Source organism: Larus michahellis, chromosome 8 (assembly GCF_964199755.1).
Source record: "Larus michahellis chromosome 8, bLarMic1.1, whole genome shotgun sequence".
NCBI classification, from domain to species: Eukaryota; Metazoa; Chordata; class Aves; order Charadriiformes; family Laridae; genus Larus; species Larus michahellis.
In genome coordinates, this window is record NC_133903.1 from 36,669,120 (window position 1) to 36,689,993 (window position 20,874).

Genomic DNA, 20,874 nt, shown 5'->3' on the forward strand with positions numbered 1-20,874 from the left:
AAGTGCAATAAGCTTTTTATATTGACTTCTCAAAATTGTATTGTTCTTCTTTATCCTTGTAAAGTCTGATTAATTCATAAAAGACAATTCCTTAGAGAAATAACAAGGACTTCCTGAATGCGCTGTCTGAAATGGAGTCACATTTAAACGTTTTCCTCATATGAGATCAAGTTTGAGCTTTCCAGAGGGCTTCTTCATGCAGTAATAGCAAAAGGTTCCCAAACTGAAATATAGCAGCTCACATTGAACCAAAAAACATGTTCCAAATTGCTGTGGTTAGTAAAACAAGAGTGCCCTCTGTCGATGATGAACTCGGGATCAACCACTTGGGCACAAGTAAAATCTATTTGGCTTGAAATGTGTCAAATTAAGGGTAACTGCCTCCCTCTTCCTGCAAAACCTGATTCTGAAGTTAACACAGGTTTGAACTAAAATGCAAAAATTCCTCTTTAAAGACAACCCATGGACTTCTCCACTGAAATAATCAATGAAAAAAGAACATGGCTATGAGAAAGTGCTTTACCTCTTCATAATAATGGAGATTATTCTCAGCCACATTAGTGAACGTTGATCTCATATCATACTGCATGTTTTGCTTCCACCTGTCCCAATCCGCTTTCAGGGCATTATTGGCACATTCGACTTTGTCTTCAAGTTTCCCAATCTCTTCTGAGAACTAAATATGAATTGTAAATGTTAAAAAATATTAGTAAAGTCACCATTTCAAAAGTGATTGAAATCAAGTGATTGTAGCGCAAACAAACAGATCTGCAGAACCAAGGTTGGTATTTAACTTAGCACAGAAAATAATTTCCCAGGGATCTATCTAAATTTTATTCTTAATTAATAAATTGTTACAGTTTCTGAAATATTAATAACAGAAATTCTAGACCAGAATTAAAGTGTTGCTGAAGATATTTTTATTGACTGAGAATTCACAGACTCTGGCACCTCTTCACTAGCACTTGACAGTAATGCACATAAAAAGGAAAATATAGAGGGCTCTACTGAGGCAGAATCAACTATACAAATTAGATTTGGACGGAAAAGCTGAGAAAGCCCTGACATAACCTTTGATAACCTCAGGAGAAACCAGAATGGGGAGAAGACAGCAGAAATCAAAAGCACAAACCTTCTGATTTCTTGCCTGTCACCTTGCCATCTTTTCTTGTGGAACTGACCTCCGTGTGACCATGTGAGGGAGAGAGAAATACAGATGCAGAGAAAGAAACTAAACCAAGGGACTTCTGCAGAGAAAAAACTCTTTCACAGCGATCCAGGATCAAAAACCTTGAGGGCTACTCTACAGACATAATTTTATTCTAATTACTGTAGATGCATAAAGTGACTTTTCAGCTAATGGGAATGAGTAAGTGGACAGAGACTCTTTAATGAGTCTTCTAGTCCTCTCAATAATTTTGTTACCTATTGTCATGTGCTAATCAGCTGTGTCAGCTCTGGCTGTCACCCAGTCACAGAATGAGGTGCATCTTCTGCAGCCACAGTGCAAATCCATCTGCTGGGACTGCACAGCGCCTGCCTGCAGCAGGAGGGAGGTCAGGCAGAAACACCACCAATAAGAAACAGCAAGCAGAAATTCATCTCCTTGTCTTGTTTCCATTGCAGCTCGGGTCCCGTACACCTTCCTCTTCTTGTATTCTGCTGTCAGGCAAATAGTTGTTTCCTCAGACAACAGCCCTGTAAATTTGGTATCTCCTCGTGCCCTCTGCAGAGCTGCTGCTGTCATTGATATGAACTTCAGGATCCCAGGATTAACTTCCAGGATTTTCAAGGAATGCTCAGGCTATGGGCCGAATGCAGAGATGCCAAAATTCAGAGCAGGATGTAGAAAGTCTTGATGCGCAGCCTCCAGCTTGAACCATTCAGGGAGGAGGGTGTTCCAGTGCAAGGGCCGGCAGCGCTGCCGCCATCAGACGCCAACTAAGCAGCACTGTCTGAAACCAGGACAGAACCTGAGCCCAGCGCTTAATTCACAAACCACCAATCCCAATTCAGCCTGACGTACTAGAACGCTTCAGCTCTTAAAGTAGCCAAAAACTCCTTTGCTAGTAAAACTGAAAATTTCATCTGAATGGATTTTCTCCACATTCCATGATACACAGATGAATAAACATTTTTAGTTAGACTTGATTTCTACACTGATTTTCCTTGACACATTTATAGATTAATGAAATACTGGTTATTAATCAAGAACAAAATGCAAAATATTATTTCTACTTTACTGAAAAGCTGAAGTCCAATTACCTAGCCAGACCAGTAATCAAATTATGGACAAAGGTGATTTCAACTACCAGCACTATGTTCAATACGAAAAGGTTAAACCAAAGTTTACATGTGGGGAAATTATCTTCAAAGGAATTAGAGGCAGCTGGATTCGGTATCTTGGGCATGTCCCAAGTTAATCGCCTTTCTTTCAAATACCAAGAATGAATACACACAGAATACAGAAAACAGTGAATATTTTTAGATGATTTGGAGTAGGAAAGGCAGTTGAATCCATTTTCTGCTTTTGCAAGAAAAAAGTCGCCATATGGGAATGAGCCAGGCTACACACGTAAAGAACTTCTCCAACTTAGAAGTCCTGGCAGCAGCAGCTTCCCTTTATCTCGTTCTTCATATCTTTAAGACATTTATTTTACAGTTTGTTTTTGTCTTGCCTTTTCTAGGAACTACGAATTTCTTCCACGGTGTAGTCACAACGTGATGTGGACAGGCAGACTCTGTTCTACATCCCTGCCTGGATACGCGCTTTAAACATCACCTCTAAAGCCCAAAAGAAACTGTGTGTTGTATCAAGCCAAGAGCTGGACTAAAGGTCTAAAGACAGCATTAGGCCACACCTCAAGTAGAGAGGTTTAAGATCTACTTTTTCACAACTGAAAAGAAACATAAATGCCACCCTTTTCAGCTGCCATGACAGCAGAAATCAAAGAAGAATGGCTTGCTCTCAACAAAAACATCTACCTAGTCTGTTCCTCATTTACAAGGTGTAAATTGTTACAATTTATCCTGCAAATTAAATATGCTTCCGAATCCATTTTCTTACATTGATCTCGCTTTGGTGTGATAAATTAAATCTCACATCAGTGACCCCCAGAGAAGGACAGCACAGTGCTAATCAGACATCGGACCACGGGACAGGAACATGGGAGCCAGATGCTGCTAGGGCAGGGCGCTACCAGACATGAACAGTGCGACCTGTAGCCAAAGAGCCTTGGCTCAGTAGCCAAATTATCTAGTAAGTCACACAGCCGTTTACACAATCTCACTATGCAAAATAGCCTGAATTTCTATCTGCTACATTAATTAATCCTACAGCTTGGTGATACTAACCCTTTTTAGCCCAGAGTTAAAACATAAGATATATTCAGAATGTGATAGATCTGCATTTCATCTCTTTACTACTCAGTTTCAAGGCTGAGCGCTAGAATCCTTAAGTTAGCATTTAATGCTTATCTGCTTCTGTCAGAGCACATTATATCAACCTTTTGTCAGAATTACTATTATTGCTAGTGGCAGGGCCAAAACTGTTAAAAACTCACAAACCACAAAGGGATGCAGTAGTGTTGCTGCATATGCCTTCGGAATGGAGCGTGGGAGCAATGCAGCCACAAACTCCAACATCTTAACAGACAGAGGTCTGGAGGTAAGAAAGGTCTACATAAGCAGGAGGACACCCAAGTCCTCCCAAGTATCTCTCTTCGAGCCTGCATCCAAAATCAGTCTTCAAACCTTCCATACCCTAAACAACTGCCTTCTTCATGGTCTAAATTTTGGAGTGGGACACAAAGTTTTGGCTTTTGCACAGCACCATGAGCAGCTTTCTAAAAGCCCAATGGCAGAAACACAGCTCAAGAAAACATTTTTTCCCAGCTGATGAGCCTGACATCTCCTAAGGTTTAATTTGCGATCCCAGCCTATTTCAGCTGCACTGACCTTGGGGATGGTTTGTATTCTCCTGCTGTATAACCTCCTGTTTGTTAAATCATTTAATGTTTGCTGTGACCGATGCTAAAGATCTCACAGCCTTTTATCAGCTCTAGTGACAGTCTGAGATTCCTTATCTATGGTGGAAATGTACTTCAAATGAGATTAGAGTTCATGCCACTCATTGTCAGCAGAATTTCTGGCTACTAGATTGCACTGACAAGCTCAATCTGACATCTATGAGATCATTAGAAGCTACACTAGTTCTGCTTAGGAATAGAAATATGCAAATACAGCCAAGCTCAGTGTCAATTCCGATAAGAGCACCTGTGTTATGACCACCTTTTATTCTGAAATCAGTCCGGTTAGAAGTGTCAGCAAAACATTTCCACACATAATAAAAACTAAAACACAGTAAAATGCTGATTAAGAAAACAGTTAAAAGTTACTTGAATGGTTAAAAATATCAGTACACTATTCTCTGTGGCCAAACTGTCATTAATAGAAAAAGCCTTCAAATTGTAATTAAGAAAAAGTCTTCAGGATACATCTGCCACTCAATTAGAGAACAGAGGATTTTATGATCAGATTAGACTAACAGACATCTGCTTACTCGTGAGACTGCAAGGAAATCAGGCTCTCCGAAACAGGATTTTTTGAAATAAGTAAGAAATAGAGGGGTTGGAAAGATAAAGCAAAGATCCAAACACCTGGATAATCACACTGTCCAAAGGCTTTTACCAAAACTGGAAACACAGTTTTGGAAACACAGAAACAGAGAAAAAAGACCAGGCTGTGCAAACTGATCTCCAAATTTTACTGGAAGCAAGTACAAACATCTCATTATGGAGTGAACCATTGTCAATATCTAATCAACATGGTATGATCAATACTATGCTAAAGGGAAAAATATTTCTTTTTGTCTGTAACAGTTCAGGAAGAGAGAGTGCATGCACCTTGTTTGAGGACTCCATCAGATTATAACAGTAATACATTCTGAAAAGACCGGGTCCTGCCAGGCAATGTTCCTTCCCTGCAGTGGCGAGCAACAAGAGTAGCTGCTAAACAAGCTGTATGAAATTGAAATTCCTCGCTGAATCGCTCTGTGCAAATGCTACTGGTTTGAGCGGGTTGCCAACAACCCATACAAATGGGAAGTCCTGATTAAAAGGGACATTGAAAAGTTGATGGAACTATCTGCATAAAAATAACTTACACAATGATCTATAACACTCCTTTCTGCCAGAATAAATTCTTAGAATCACAGAATCACAGAATGTCTCAAGTCGGAGGGGACCCATAAGGCTCATTCTTAATATATACTGTGCTTTTTACGCGCGATGCAACTACTGCGTGCTGCCAGGATGGGGGGCACCCGTGGCCCGGGGTGCTGGGGACATGGTCAGGCTACGGGAGGAGCTGGCAGTGGGTCTGCCCATCCGCGCGTGCCCTCATGAGTCAGCATGGGAATACGATGTCCTGCAGCCAGCAGAGGACTAGGACCTGCCATCGCTACCCCAGCTCCCAGCCTCGGGGCCTTCTCCAACTCACCGTCCTCCCTGTGGTTTAGAACAGCTTCAAACTTTATACGTAAACAAAGGACAGGAGAAGCGGCAGAGGAAGCAGAGAAACAAAACCAGATTAGAGCGCACAAAGGCAGTGAAATGAGAGGACAATATAAGATAAAAGTAAACAGAATTTCTACTTCAGGAAAAAACAAAACCAGAGGTATTTACTCACTCTCCTACTGCAATACGCAGAGGCAAAATGTTACAAAGCATACCACTGCCATCGTACATATGAGACACTGGTAATACGTTCTTATTTATGCAGCTCAGTGACAAGAAATCAAATAAAAATATGCATTTCAAGTGCCAAAACTATCTAAACAGCTCATCTTTACATGAAAGCTAATCATGACAGTCCTAATAAAAAGTACTTGAAATGTCAAGGGCTTTCTCCTCTGATGTACTAAAAAGTTACGGTGATTATTATTTAGTAATTTTTATATATTATTTACACTGTGTAACACTTTGTGTTAGCACTGTGCTTAAAGGACATTATTTAGGCTGGAGAGTTAAGCAATCAAAAATTTAATGATGGGTTTGGGGATGCCTGCCCCCGTGGGCTACCAGTTAGTTCGACTTCACTAGAATGAATGAAGGTGTCATACTGGAAGTAAAAAAATATCCCTGGGCTCAACCAGATAAGACAGAAACCTGAAAGAACAGAATCCAGAACTTTTTATTTTAAATAAGTTCAGTGAACAGCTTTGCGGATTCTAACCACCTCCTCTCCCTCTCCTACATGAATGGAGCAGCAGCTACAAGAGCACTGCAGCAAATCTTACTTTGTTTTAACTCCCACTGTGGAAGTAAACAGAAATACTAAAAATAAGCGGCGGTACAGTCTGTGTTGACAAAACACAGTGGTCGCCCACTATTACCAGTCCTTTGCTCCAGCAGCCCAGCTACTGAAGTTTTGTATCGCTCTGGTGACTGCCTTTGCCTGGCATGCATAGCTGCAAGGACCAAACCTTTTCAGAGTAAGTGTGAGAATGATAGAGACACCATGCAGTTACAAAGCATGGCTTCAGAGGACACGTTTTCTTCAGGGGATCATCTTTTGCAATTAGAATAAGGCCGGGAAGATTTCAGCTTTCTGTACATACTCACCAGATCCTTTTCTGTCTTTTTATTGGCTAAAGCATCAATTTTGGAGTCGAGCTCGCCTTGAATTTGGTCTCTCCTTTTCAAAACACCCTTAATATAGAAGAGAAAAAAAAAGAAGTAAACTGCACCAAATTTTAGCCATCTAGTCAGAAAACCATCAAACAACTTGGCTACTTAATAAATTAAGCAAGATCACAAAATACTGCCATTTAATAATTTTGACGTGATACATGTACTTTCCTAAAAACAAAAAAATTATTAAAATCATACAGCGAAGACTTATTTTTCAATACCAGTATTTTATCTTATGTGTTTTTCAAGAATCTTAGTAAATCCAAAAGCAGTGCTGCAAGAATCTGCCATAAAGTATAATTGTTTTTTTATGAAAAACTGCAACAGCAGTTTACTTAGTATCAGCTCAATTTACTATATATCCATATTTTAAAACAGCAACACAAGTTTGCCCAATTTCGTGAAGAAAAGTATCTTTGAGTAAAAGTTAGAATATAAAGTGGAATAAATGACTAAGAATGGTATACCAGGCATTATTGAAATTGTGACTTTAACATTTTACATTATTTTGTAAGTGCCAAATGTAGTTCAGTAAAATCAGATAAAATCATCATAAAAATGATAGATGTTCTAACATTGACATATGTGCTTATTTTCAGTATATGTAATTATATCCTCCGTTAAAACTGTCTTTCCAGGTATTGGATTTTTAGCATAACGCCAAAAAATAATTAGAAAGGGGAAGGAACGTTACTTGTTAAACTACAAAAAAGGAATAGTATTACAGATTAAATTTCCATTTCCGATGCTCATTTGCTCTGTGACCTTGAGGAAGCCTTACAAATTTCTCTTTGCCTTAGTTTCCTCACCTGGAAGAGCACACTCAGGTGTGCTTATCTCGCAGAAATGTTGCAAGGCTTTAGTCCTTTCAAAAAAACAAAATCAGAAGCAGGACATATACAAAACCTTCTTTTGTATTACCCTGCCACAACTGGTTTTACTGCTTCTGTATATACTAAAGAGATTTTCAGTATTCACCTCTAGCATGGGGCATGTTGAAACAGCACAGGGCACAAGCATCTCTACCTTCTCTACTGTCTTACTTGACCGAGTTCTCTTTGAAATCTTGTCACTTTAACAAACATAATAGAATAATTTAGGAGGTTAATTTAAAAATAATTTTTCAACGTTTCTTTTTGAACAGGCACTCACTAGAAACATTTGCTAAACCTGACTTTGGACAATTCTGAGGAACAGATTAGCAATACATACTAATGCTCATAAATCTACGTTTCAATAGCTCAGAATATCTTTTGGTTAGATAAATACAGAAAATGTTTAGCTGTAAGCATAGAAGCAAAACAAATATGTCTGAAACAGCTTCCTTTGTATTACAAATGCTTTCTCTTTTAAACTATTTCTTTTGCCTCTTTTATAATGACTATTTTGTCACAAATTTGTGACAAAAAAATACTATTTTGTTACAAATTGTGACAAAAAAAGAGTATTTATCACAAATACTCCTTAAATTACAAGATAAAACAAATGATTTTCATGTTAATGTGCCACAACTACAGACAAGTGCTGACTTCTAATGGCAAACAGAGGCACAGTGTTTTTAAAACATATTATTATACTTTTACAATTTTTTTTGGGTAATATTTAATGGTACCCTGCCACAAAATCCTCAAATAATCGTATGTGGGCCCATAACCAATTTATTGCTGCAATTTGTACCCTGAGGCACAGCACTCCCCTGCTCTCCCCAGATTTGTTCTGTGAGTCAGTTAGGGAAGGAGCCAGTCCAGATGTAAATATTTTAGCTATGAATTCATCTCTTTCCCCAGTTCAAGGCTGAACTCCCAAGGCTGGCAAGTACAGGGATTGCATTGTATTGGCCACACCTTTTGCTGCACATTTGCTTGTGATCTTGGCAGCACTGCACAAAGGTCCTTGAGATGAGGGGTTAAACACACCTCTGAATGCAGGTTTTACTACTGTGTGACTTCCCCTATTGTATTTTTATCATGAGTGGTAGGTCCCTCTCCAAATCGCAAGAGGGAAGTAAACTATAGGAAAAATAAAAATCCATGGCGAATGAAAGGAAAACAACAGTTGTAGAACAGGAGTGACCTACTGGAGAAAGGTTCTCCTCTGGATAGGACCTGAAGACATCCCTAATGGGATGGCTCATGGGTAACAGACTTAGAAATTCTGAAAAATCACTTTGGAAGTGGGGGAGAAGACCTGCAGTTGCTAGGATGGTAATCTCTTCAGACCTTTAAGCAAAGCAGTACCTACCTCCACCTACCTGCATGTACATGTAGATAATGAGGCCTGTGAGGTACAGGATATTTTGTATGAGGCCTTTTTCAGAGAAGCTGGTTTTAAAGACAGCAGTCATTGCAGCAGTAATTCTTAACCTCTCGGTAGCTAAGCCTTACTGAGAAACTGGCAGCCTCTGCACAGTGCCAGCAAAGGCTGAGTTAACCTTGGGTCTTGCTCCACCCATGGCCTCTACTCAGAAAGCACTGCAGCAGGGGCTGGGTTCCCAGCAGAGGCAAGAACAGACACTGCAGCTTGCATTGCTCAAAACTTAGACAAAGAGGGGTTTGTACACATTTTCTGCTTTCTGGAGGCAGCAGAGTGGGAATTATGACACGCTGATTTCAGTTACTTGATTATGTTGATTATCCATCAGCACGGAATTTATCAATTCTGAAGTCTGATTTTTTACATCTCTCCAAGTGTAAGAAAAATACGTACATAAAGGGAACTGAGAGCGTCACCTTATGGCAAAGACTAACAGGTGCTTATATAATGGCACAGGGACTGGAAGTTCCCTGCTGTTCTGCAAAAAGAAAACATAGTTTAGGAACATCTCCTAGAAAGGGAAAAACCTCTCCACTCCTTTTCCCCCACACAATCTGTTACTCGATGAGTTCATATTTCAGCAGTGTCAGAGGAGGTCCTTCTCAGCTGCTGTTCCAAAACCCTTCTGTGTTCCCACCTCTCTGCCACAATGCAGAGCTCTCTGAAGATGGAAAAACCAGACACTCTTTAGCCCAGCTCCTAAAGGCCGCCTGCCATGCAAAACTGCCAACCTCTTCTCGCCTGGAAGGGGTGCCTCTTGCCTGATTAACAAGGGAAACAGGACAAACCGGATTCCCTGCTAGTGGACAGCTATCCTGTGCTCTGCACCTTTAGTAACAACAGCAAATAGAGGGAATGCAAAATAATTTTCATCACTTGCAAACTCTTCTAATGTTTGCCACCGGACTAAGCCAAACTTTATATACAGCCATAAGCAATCCTTTAGGAAACCTTACCGTCAGAATTTCACTGTAGAGAACATATTCATGTAAAATTGGCAGCAGGTTTTCCGAGAGCCCTGCCATTCGCTTCTCTGTGGCTTTGCAACACTTGTCGATGCAGCTGGCAACACCTTTTAGGGAATCTGCTATATCTTCTTCTGATGCTGACCAAAGCGTGTGGATGGGGCCGTATTCCTTCATTTCATTAAAATACTCTTAACAGGAACATATTCACATATTAGTCTTTTGTTCATTAATAGATGTCTAAGTGATACTAATTGCAACCTCATATTTACTGTAACAAAGCAAGAGACTGAGGCTATAATGTTTAAAATTGCGCAAATGACCAGGATAAGCAAACTGCAGTTCATGAATAAACTAATCAATGAATGCATCGTAATTAAGAAGTTCCTAGAAAGCTATCAGCAAAAATGCCCCAGTCATTTTAAAAGGACACATACACTCTTAGACCTGATGGGTTGTATTCAGTTCACCCAATGTTCATGTTGTCTTCGTACAGAGGGACGTGAGCCATAGCAGCCCCGGGCAGCAGTTGGTCTGACTTGCTTCTACTGCCCTGAGTTCTTCTGCTACAGTAATGCTCCAAATCCCATTATTAAAACTAGTAGTCTCGGTATGTCCCAAAAGGTGCAGAAGACACACTGAAGCTCACTCCAGTTCTGCAGGTGTTCTCTCCTTTAGTAGTTTTTATTAATCTAAATACATGGATATCCTGTGAATTATTTCTCTTGTGTCTCTAGGCCAAGTGATAATCTGTAAGCAGAAAGAAAAAGGTCCAGAATTCACTGTGCCATTTGGCAGGACTAAACTTGGGCAAGGCTGGGTATGACCTGGAAGCTGCATGTTCACATGAACACACTGGTCACGTACTGAAAACACAATTTCATGAGTTTATAATGAAGAAACATCCAAGAAAAGATGCAAAGCAAATGTGTGCCCTGAAGCGTGTAATGTTTACTTTGAGATGAATTGGACCAAAAAACCCCCATGGAAGATATAATTAAGAATCCCACGTTAAGCTATGGCAAGCAGGAATGTTCTCTGAATCACAGCTATCAACGGTTCATATCCACGACAGTGCAACCCTGCTCACAAGTGTTCTGCCAAGTGCTATTTGGAAAATCTAGAAAGAAGATATAAACCAGCATTTGGGAGCACGTCAAAATTCATAGGGTTTTCCAAGAAATATTTTGGCACTGATGCCTTGAACCTACAGACCTCAGCCAGCTATTTCCACTGAACTGAACGGTATCAAAAGAAACTCTTTTCACCAACATGTATTTTCCTTTTATAAGACCCCTCCAATTTAGTGAGGACACGCTGAGATCTGGTACTGCACAATAAAGCATAAAGGCTCGGTTATTAAAGAACAAAGTGCAGCTCTTCAGATTTTATTATATAGACAATAAAATCCCTGAAGTGCTGACTGGTGGAAATTGTACCGAACAGGCACAGTCTGAGACCAGGGTCAATCTCAGGAAGTCAGTAATTTTGTATTCCAAGTAGGTGTTCAAACTGCTGTTACTTCAGGAAAAAATTGAGATTAAGTCATCCTTTCTTTAGAAAACTCTAACAGGCATAGTTTCCCATGACAGAAATTATGGCCAACGGTAAAGCTATTAAAAAAAATAAAATTTACTTGGTTAACACAGAAAAAAAGGACATAATGAAACCAAAAAAGAGATCTGGAATCTAGACAGCATTATGCCAGTACGAGACAGCACAGAAAATTGTGACTATTTACATTCCACTGAAAGTACAAACCAAAAGGTCAGGCAGCTTTCCAAAAGCAAAGTAACAAGATAGCCATACTTGCTACGTTTTCTTCTTTCTAAGTTCCTTATCAAGTAGTTCAATGACATGTTCAAACTCTTCGTATTAATAAGTTATTCAAACTAACTTGAAGGTCTGCCGAAACAATGACCATTATGAAAAGCACAGTATAAACACAAATCTCTCTTTTTTCCTGCTTGCTGGAAAGAGTATTTTGCCTAGCACAATGAAAACTAATTTACTTTTCCAATATATTAATTTCTTAAATCAATAAAACTGATGCTTATTTTCTACTTACCCCTTTCTTCCTTGTAAATCCTATGTGCTATTTTGTCGAGCACGTTTATTTTCTGACTAAATGTTTCCATGTAATCGTTCATTTCTGTAAACATTTCAGGACGATTTTTAACTCCTCCTCTCACCGAGGATGCTACAGCTCTGACGGTCTGTCCCATCCTGCTCAGCAAACCGGGGCCCTGCTTCTTGTGGGAGGAGAGTTCCTATAGACAGAACAAGCCGTGTTTACTTCCATGTACTTTTTAAAATTCTCTGAAAATAATGCATACTTTAAAACTTTTTTTAAAAAACAAAACAAAACAAACCAAAACAAAAACCAAACACAAAACTACATAAAGAAGCCTCTGTGTGTCTTTTTAGTGTATAAATCTTTCTTTAAAATTATTAGACTGGTGCCAGAACCGTACCTGCCGTGCATTTATTAGCTAAGCCTTTCTGGGCAAACACAAGGACGTGTGTATCACAAGAATGATTAAAGATGGCAGAGAACCTTTACCCTTTCATTCCTTAGGGTGAGTGAGCCAGTTTGCAATTTAGCCTTTTGAACAGGAAAGCAGAGGCAATGATTGCAGAAGTAAGTCATTGAGAAAAGCAAACAATGTTCCTACTGGAAGAAGCAATCCATCTATTTTTTTCACAAATCTTTTTATATGTTGCTGGAATAACCTTTGCTGAAGTTCAGAGGCAGGCTTTTCTGAGTACAAAACTCCAATTTTCAACTGGACTCATCTTGTGAAAATACAACAGGAAATTCTTCTTTTATGAGACCAGTATAACTTTAAAAAAAAAGCAGATGAAAAAGGCAGTGCCAATTAATTTAAAATACTACTTTTCATATAATCTTGGAAGCTTTGCAGGGCTTTAATATTGTGAATATTGTATGCAGAGTTGAATATTGTGAATTTGCCACAGAAATCCAAAATGCAGCAAGAAAAACTGCTTCGGAAGGCACAGCAATATGTATGGCCACACGCATGATTACCAAAAGCACACAAGAAAAGGTTATCTCAGGGGATGAATATTCCATAAATCCCCTGGCTTCTTCTGACACTTCTGTAAGAAGTCGTAGGAGGACGCTATTGAATGCTGAACCAGGGAGGCTACTGATATACTCTACCAAACACAAGATGGAGTTTCACGTAACTGTAAATAAAAATAAAGTCATTTTACCCAGGCCTGCGCAGTAAGAAAAATTTTGAAGTCTTCATTAAAAGTCAAAGTTGGATGATCAGCAATACGGTTCAAAAATTTATGTAAAGCTTTTCTTCGAGTCTCAATGAATTCATCATTAAACCGTTCCACCATTCCTTTCATTATAAATTTTTCAGGCAACGGCTAAGGAAAAAAGAAAAAATATTTTGTATAGTTTGCATAATATTAAGAGTATTATAATGGTTCTTCTACTTACTAAAAACCCTAGGTATACCTTCTAGAACCCACCATGCAAAAACGGAATTGTTACAAAGTTATCGCACTCAACAGTGGTGTAACATGGTTCTTGTAGCACACAGTGCAGATGAAACAATTAAGAAAGAAGGACATAAATTACTGCAAATGGCACAATTAAAAATGTAAGAAAAACCTTTATGGGATTTCTAGTCATTACATATCTATAAAGCTAATGAAACTAGGCTGGTTTAACCTTTGTGAGATTTCAGAAACTGAAGAAAGATCTCAAACATCTCTGTAAAAAATTGAAGCCATATTATAAACAAACAAAAATAACGTAAGTTTTATCAAACGAACAGGAATAATCAGTGTCGGATGTGCTTCTTCAAGTTTGCTCTTCAACCAAAGGAAATCCTGATATCGTCTTCGAACTTCATATTCACTGGAGTCAAATTCACCACGAGATGTCTGAAAACCAGAAGCAGAAAAAATGGGCTCAGGTTAGAAAAACAGAAAAAAAGAGCAAACTAGTTTTAGATGTTGGAGAAAACGGAGTACTTGAAGGGAGGGCATACGTGATTCTTTTTTGCCCCTGTTATTTGCTTGCTGTTTTTTAAAGTGCAATGATCAACCACTTGAAGAGATAAAACACATCCTATTTTAGCAAGAAATCAAAGTTCTAGTGTAAAAAAAAAAAGACATGAAAAGCAAGCACTAAACTGCACACAGAGTGACTTATAATAATTAGCCTACCACAATATTTCCACAAGATTTCAATCCTTATTTTAGCGTGGCATTTTCCCTTTAGCAATCATGGTTAAGTTTGTTACTTTTAGGGCACTTCTTTTAAAGTGATTAGTGATCTACGAGTGAGGAAAGTCCATTTTTTAGCATTCTGAAAAAAAACCCCAAATAGCTGACATACGTCCGTGGGACCTGCTGACACTAGCCAACAATCCCCACATTCAAAACATGAAAACTTCAGCATTTCATAGCAATAACACTTCCCGCGCTGCTTAATGGATTCTGCGTTCCATCATCAATTCCAGTTTTGTAGCCCTTTGTTAGAACTTGCCAACAAACCTTTAATGCCTAGAAAAAATGCTTATTGCAGTGTTGCAAAATTGTCAGACCATGAGATTTATTTTATCACCGCTCTATCTTCTAGAATCAAGCCACAAGGAGCCCGTGTTTTCATTAATGTGTGCTGTTTAGCATTCATTGTTGCACAGATTTATAATGCGATGCAAGTAAATTCTAAAAACCTCAAAACACGCTTATGTAATCTAAACATTTTTGAGGGTTGAATAAAAATTTTCCAAGGTATGTGGGAGGAATGCTATTACTTTATCATCAACTACCAGCACTTCAAATTAAATATGATAAGAAAGGATAGAGTAGATAGATAAAAAAGTAAAAGCAATCCACCTTACAGCCCTTCCATACTTGCCTGAAGAAAAAATGTTCTCCCTTCTACAAAAACATGCACAGAGTGAAAATTATTGCTAGCAACCTAACAAAGATAGCGCTCTTCCTACTCTTTAAATATTTTATGAGGAATTGATATCTCCTCTTATTTAAGGATGAATAATTCCCATTTGAAAATTTGGGTTTAAATTAGTTTTTTAAAAAGGACTCAAAGTAAAATAAATTAACAGTGCAATTCTCAAAATGCAGCCTGAAGAATATTTGCTGGTAACCCCAGAAGAGTTGGCTAGTCTCACAAGGATGACTTTCTTCCTTATTTCCAGTAAATAATTTGTATTCTGGACAGCTAAAAATACCCTTAGTTGTTTCCTAATACTGCTTTTTCCTTGGAGAATTGTGGCAGTTTCCCCAGAAATCGTACGCAACTGTAAATGGGAAACAAATGTCCATGTGATAGTGGACGCTGTAATTACAAAGGAATGGAACTGAAAGACTTTGTAGCAGGTAACACTTACGCAAGACAAAAGACTGCAAGCCTGCAAGTGATCCAAAAGTCATAAATACTTGGGCTAATATAATGTCTTTGAACTGAATCAGGCTTTCTGCTGTTTCACATTCCTGCTGAAGATCACAATAGAAAACGTTATTCTCATATAGAACTGAGTTGTCTGTTGAAGAATTATTAGCTATTTTCTCAGCAAAAAAGACCTAAGCACCTATATGTGTAGACTGATTTTTTTTTTCAGAATCTAATGCACAGTTTCATACAGTTTTAGTGGTCTATAAGTTCGTGGCAAAATCAGAGTATAATGTAAATTTAGTAATACCCCAGAGAACGGTGTGCAAGAAGAGTGAAAATGCTACTACTGTTATCAGTGTAAGCCGTTATAGCCATGAGCAGGCGCTTACCTTTGTGACTACTCTGTATGTAATAAATGTTTCAATGGCTGTAATGTGGCTTTCAGGATCATCGACTGTAATGAAGAGATCTTTTAATTCTGGTTCATCTTCAAATTTATACTGGTTTATCATTGATGAGGGGGATATTGGCATTGAAGGACTGAATGAGTTTACCTCGCCCAGCGACGTACCCTATGGATAAGACGTGAGAACATCCGTATCAATACATCTGTGTATACAAACACATACATGGAAACACATGTCTCAGAAGCTAAAATGACAAGCTTTTCAACAGTCTGGTAAAACAGATAAAACATAGAGCAAATGAAAGAATTGCATAGTACATGGCAAATCCATTATCCTTTTCAGTATTTTCTTCAGTGAGGATGTAAGAAATAAGTTTTATTCTAAAACTGATGAAAGAGCAAAATGCTACCATTTGACAAGAATGTTATGCACAGCTAGGAAGAGAACTTGCCCATGAGTGCCAAAATTAGTTATGATTCCAAGCACCCAGTAACTCTGTAGGATATTTACCAGCTTTATTAAAATTGTTAGAAGCCAGTTACTCAGGACTTATGAAGTTTGAATTATCTCTAATAACCTGAACAGGATGGATAAGAAGTGATGATTTTAAAAGAAAACAAGACAAAATCCAAATGAGAATTTTTATTGGAATTGGATATCTCAGTTTGCATACATTTGAAAATAGTTTGAAATGGAAGACTTTTACAGAGACATAGATTCAATCTTTTTAAAAACAGTAAGCAAGGATGCAGTACAAATTTGTTGCTTGATTTCTAAAAAAACGTCAAACTACTGTTTCGCTGAAGTGGTTAAACCACTTTTTGATAGCGTCAACCACTTCCACCACAGCTCTCTTAGAATATGCCCCCATAGCAGTTGCTTCTGCTCAGTGCGTTCAATGGTGATCACTCAAACGCTGAGAAACTGAGTGGCAATTAGAAACAGGCAAAAAATCTCATTTTCTTTCCTAGATGCAAGTCTGGATGAGATCAACTAATCTAAAATCTTGAAGGATACAGTGACTAGGAAAATCAATTAAATTCACTAACACCATAAAGGAGCATAATAAATGAATAAATCACTAAAAATAATAAATTTTGGCAGTTAAAATCAATCGCTATGTTTTAAATATCAAACATTTCATACACTTTTTCTAATATAATGCAATGAAGTATTTTTATAACAAACTTTAATTTGTTTTCTAGAAGTTTTGTAAAAGTGTAGGCTACACAAACCTACCAAGTGGCAAAGAGTTGCCCTTTCCGGTGCCTCACTAATTATGGAACAAGGATAAAAGGGATGTTGCTAAAGAGACAGCTGCTCAAACGGCAGGACTGAAATGTGACTAGCCACAGCCTCATCCCAAGGCGGATCTCGTGGGAGTGACGAGCACACCACAGCAGTGCTGCTGAGCTTGGTGAGAGTTGCTTCTTTTCCTTTTAATTCAACTGGATCAAAACTTTCACTGGAACACGTTCTCCTCCCTTGGTCTTTTCACAGAATCACAGAATGGTAGGAGTTGGAAGGGACCTCTGGAGATCATCTAGTCCAACCCCCCTGCCAGAGCAGGGTCACCCAGAGCAGGTTGGACAGGATCGCATCCAGGTGGGTTCTGAATGTCTCCAGAGACGGAGACTCCACCACCTCTCTGGGCAGCCTGTGCCAGGGCTCTGCCACCCTCAAAGTAAAGAAGTTCCTCCTCATGTTTAGGTGGAACTTCCTGTGTTCAAGTTTGTGCCCGTTACCCCTTGTCCTGTCTCTGGGCACCACTGAAAAGAGCCTGGCCCCATCCTCCTGACACCCACCCTTTAAGTATTTATAAGCGTTGATAAGATCCCCCCTCAGTCGTCTTTTTTCCAGACTGAAGAGACCCAAATCCCTCAGCCTTTCTCCATAAGAGAGGTGTTCCAGTCCCCTCATCATCTTGGTAGCCCTTTGCTGTCCCCTCTCCAGCAGTTCTCTGTCCTTCTTGAACCGGGGAGCCCAGAACTGGACTTAAACCTCATTGTCTACTGCCATCCCTCTCCTTTGGATTATCAACCTACTCCCACAAATATGGAGTAGAAATTTATATTGAGAATTATGCATGGAAAGCACTGATGTACCTGTTGTCCTCCCGTCACTTGGGCACAGTTTGTTGAACAGGGAGACAAAAGCAGGATGGAAGACTAAAGGCAATGCTTTAAATACTATATAGCTGCTTACTTGTACACACGTAAGTCATTTTATGTTGACTCAGTGTGTTTCCACACACGATTTCTATACCGGTATCCAGCCAGCACTGCCCTGAGTGCTGGGGGATAAAGACAGCCGCTGTTTTCCATGCCCGCCAGCACCACCTGGCCGTGCCCTATGTGAAGAATGAGCACCGCTAGTTCTGAGCAGCCCAGGCGAATCAGTGCTGAGACAACGGGAAATTTCCAGGGAAAGAAAAATGCACGTGAGCGTGTAAGGGACTTGAACAGCCATATAACTTGAGGAATAATGACTCTGCAAGGCCTAAATTGGATCAAGGCAAATGTGTTTCATATTTTCTCATCTTCCATGGGTCATTAATACCTTAATGTTTCGTTCCTCCTTCTAGGTTGCTACTAAAAAGTGCTCTATACAGGCAGGTTTCTGAAAGTATATTTTTACATGCAAGGGTTTGTGAAACAAAACATGGGCAATACAAACCCACAGAATTAGCAGGTCTTAGGTTCTGTTGTAATACAGCTCTAGTGTTCATCTGCACATGAAGGAACGCATGTGAATTTTAAACAAGCATCTGTTTCTCTTTCTTTATCCTCATGATACTTCAGGTTTACTTCCAGCAGTTCTTGAAGTTCATGTGACATAAGTCAGATGTCATCACAGAAACATGGTAAAAAAAGATAGTTTTCTATTTTCTATACAGCTGTAATTTTGTGGTTGGGACTATGTTTTTGTGTGCGTGCAGATGAGGGCAGAAGGAGTTTTGTGGCACAGGAAATACAGACAATTCTTCTAGCTCTTGGGTTGTATAACTTCTTTTTTTTTTAAACCCTTTTTTCCTCTTCATCCATGCAAAGAGAATCAAGGTCCTGTCCCAGAGAATGATGCCCTTCCCCACACCTCCCCCGGCCCCACCTACCTGCAGGTCCCCTTCCAAGCCCTTTCGCTACTGACAGCAGTGGGCAGAGCCGCGTGTGCCCATCAGCAAAGAGGTTCATGCATTTTGAGTTATTGGCCAGGAGACCAAAAGGACAGAAAATCAGCGAGCTCCTGGCAGTGTGAGGGCCTTGTTCTGGGTCTTCCTCCTCTAATACTTGCAGTTACCCTATCTCACTCTCACATTTGGCTGCAATGGGTCAGTAAGACTCCAAAATAAATAAGGGAAGGAAAACACTCATACAGCAGGAGCAGCCTCAAAGTAAGCTGAGCACACAGCTGAGCCTGCAGCTCTTGGTAGAAGACATTAAGCCCAGGGGTTTGCCTAAACACCACTCCCCGCCAGAGCATAGATCCTTGACCCAGAGTTGCCTCCATGCCTCATCCATCCATCCATCCCTCACTCCCAGCAAGGATCCAGAGCTTGTGATCTTCTGAGGCCAGGGATCCAAAGCAGGTCTGGACATAACGCAGTGGCAGAGTTTGTCTTATAAGAAAATAGCTTAGTTGTTGGAGCATTCTTCAAAGCAGCAAAGAGACTCAGAAAGGCAAAATAGATCCTTGGCTGAAAAATTAACTTATAAATCAGTCTCAAATTCTTGATCAACTTGTTTTGGAAGAAAAATTAGCCTCAATGCAGTTCTGAAGTGGCATGTACATCTTTTCCAGAAATACCATTAAGTTTTCTGTAATTATGGAGACAAACACTGTAAAATAGACTTTGAAAGAAGAGCTGCTAAAAATTTTAACTATTAACCAAAGTGCTGACAGCTTTGTCAATGCTAGGTCACTGTATCAGTTAACAAGGAAGGCAAAAATTAACTGAATGGGTACTGCGATACATGCGGTACTCTGTATTTTGAAACTAATGGGAGAAAGCAGGTTGAAAACATTGCATTTGTGTGACTCATAACTCAGCCCCCCAGAAGCTGTCTCTGCTAAAAAGACCTCAGAACTTTTTCCGTGGTAATGGAAAGTAGGATAAAGTGAAATGCACGTCACATCATGAAATGCTTTATCAGGGTTGCCCAAGAAGGTGCTGGTCTGTAATATTTGAGATATGTCACAGGATACCGGGTCAATGGTTTATGACACTATCAGGTTAAATATCTATGAATTTTCGTAAAATAAAAGCCCTGTGTTTAAATCTTGAGTAATAACTTAGGGTATTGAGGTTGACAATTTTGAAGAATCTCATTTTTCACCATTTTGGTAGCTGGTACATTTCATTGACTAAACTGAGAAAAATGAAGTCGACGGCAGTGTCAGGCACTGAACACCGCACTGCCCCTGCTCTCCCCCTTGCACTGCAAATGCTACACCACTACCTTAAAGACAGTGGTGTGAGAGACCCCATCAAGATACAATTTAAAAGAAGGTGATCCTGGAACAGTACATCATGGAAAAATTGGTTTTACAAAACTTAGTCTGAAGCCACATTTAGCCTGTCAGCTTCCCTTGAATATATAAAACATGAACAAATGGGGTGTAATCCCCAATCGACCTTACAGATTTTCATCAGTTCAAAAGATCAGCCCTCAAAGTGCACCTGAAAGGAAACCATGAATTTCTGGTCTACATATAACTACTGTTATATATAACAGTATATTGCAGGTGTGCAAGCTTTGAAAAGAATGCATTGGGAAAGAATGTATTTTCACATGGTATGACAAATTTTCTTGTTTGCAAGAGTATCACATGGCATGCATTAATAGTAGTTAAGATTTAATATAAGTAAGAAATATTTGTCAAGAATCCAGGTAGCAGAAATGTAAACATATAGATATTTGCCATATAGCAGCAGTAACTCATATCAACTAGCTTTTATTTTTTATTCCCAAGGAGCATCGCTCTTGACAGGCAAGCAGCATAACTGTGGATACGGTGTATTGATAGGCAGATATCTGCATGCAGAACTGCCTGAGCTTACCTAGTAAAAGGAAAAGGATTCAAAGAAACAAACA

General features: G+C 39.3%; 2 protein-coding genes across 7 annotated transcripts in view; one reads left to right on the plus strand and one right to left on the minus strand.

Moving 5' to 3' along the window:
• PLPPR5 (phospholipid phosphatase related 5) overlaps positions 1-3,066 on the plus strand; it is a 93,086-nt gene extending 90,020 nt beyond the window's left edge. For both annotated transcript variants that reach the window (XM_074598256.1, XM_074598258.1), the window contains one exon: positions 2,688-3,066. In XM_074598256.1, coding sequence (XP_074454357.1) covers positions 2,688-2,714 — 27 coding nt within the window. In that variant the 3' untranslated portion in view covers positions 2,715-3,066. The remainder of the gene's footprint in view (positions 1-2,687) is intronic.
• SNX7 (sorting nexin 7) overlaps positions 1-20,874 on the minus strand; it is a 34,464-nt gene that overhangs the window by 11,764 nt on the left and 1,826 nt on the right. For 2 of the 5 annotated variants that reach the window (XR_012588785.1, XM_074598255.1), the window contains exons 2-8: positions 15,764-15,946; positions 13,784-13,894; positions 13,208-13,372; positions 12,039-12,240; positions 9,962-10,161; positions 6,624-6,710; positions 524-676 (exon numbers count right to left, since the gene is read on the minus strand). Coding sequence is in view for 4 of the 5 variants with exons in the window: in XM_074598255.1 (XP_074454356.1) it covers positions 524-676; positions 6,624-6,710; positions 9,962-10,161; positions 12,039-12,240; positions 13,208-13,372; positions 13,784-13,894; positions 15,764-15,946 (1,101 nt within the window). In the remaining variant the exon portion in view is untranslated. Of the gene's footprint in view, positions 1-523; positions 677-898; positions 1,956-4,277; positions 5,531-6,623; positions 6,711-9,961; positions 10,162-12,038; positions 12,241-13,207; positions 13,373-13,783; positions 13,895-15,763; positions 15,947-20,874 lie in introns of those variants that run through there. The other 3 variants (XM_074598254.1, XM_074598251.1, XM_074598252.1) reach the window with 3 other exon arrangements.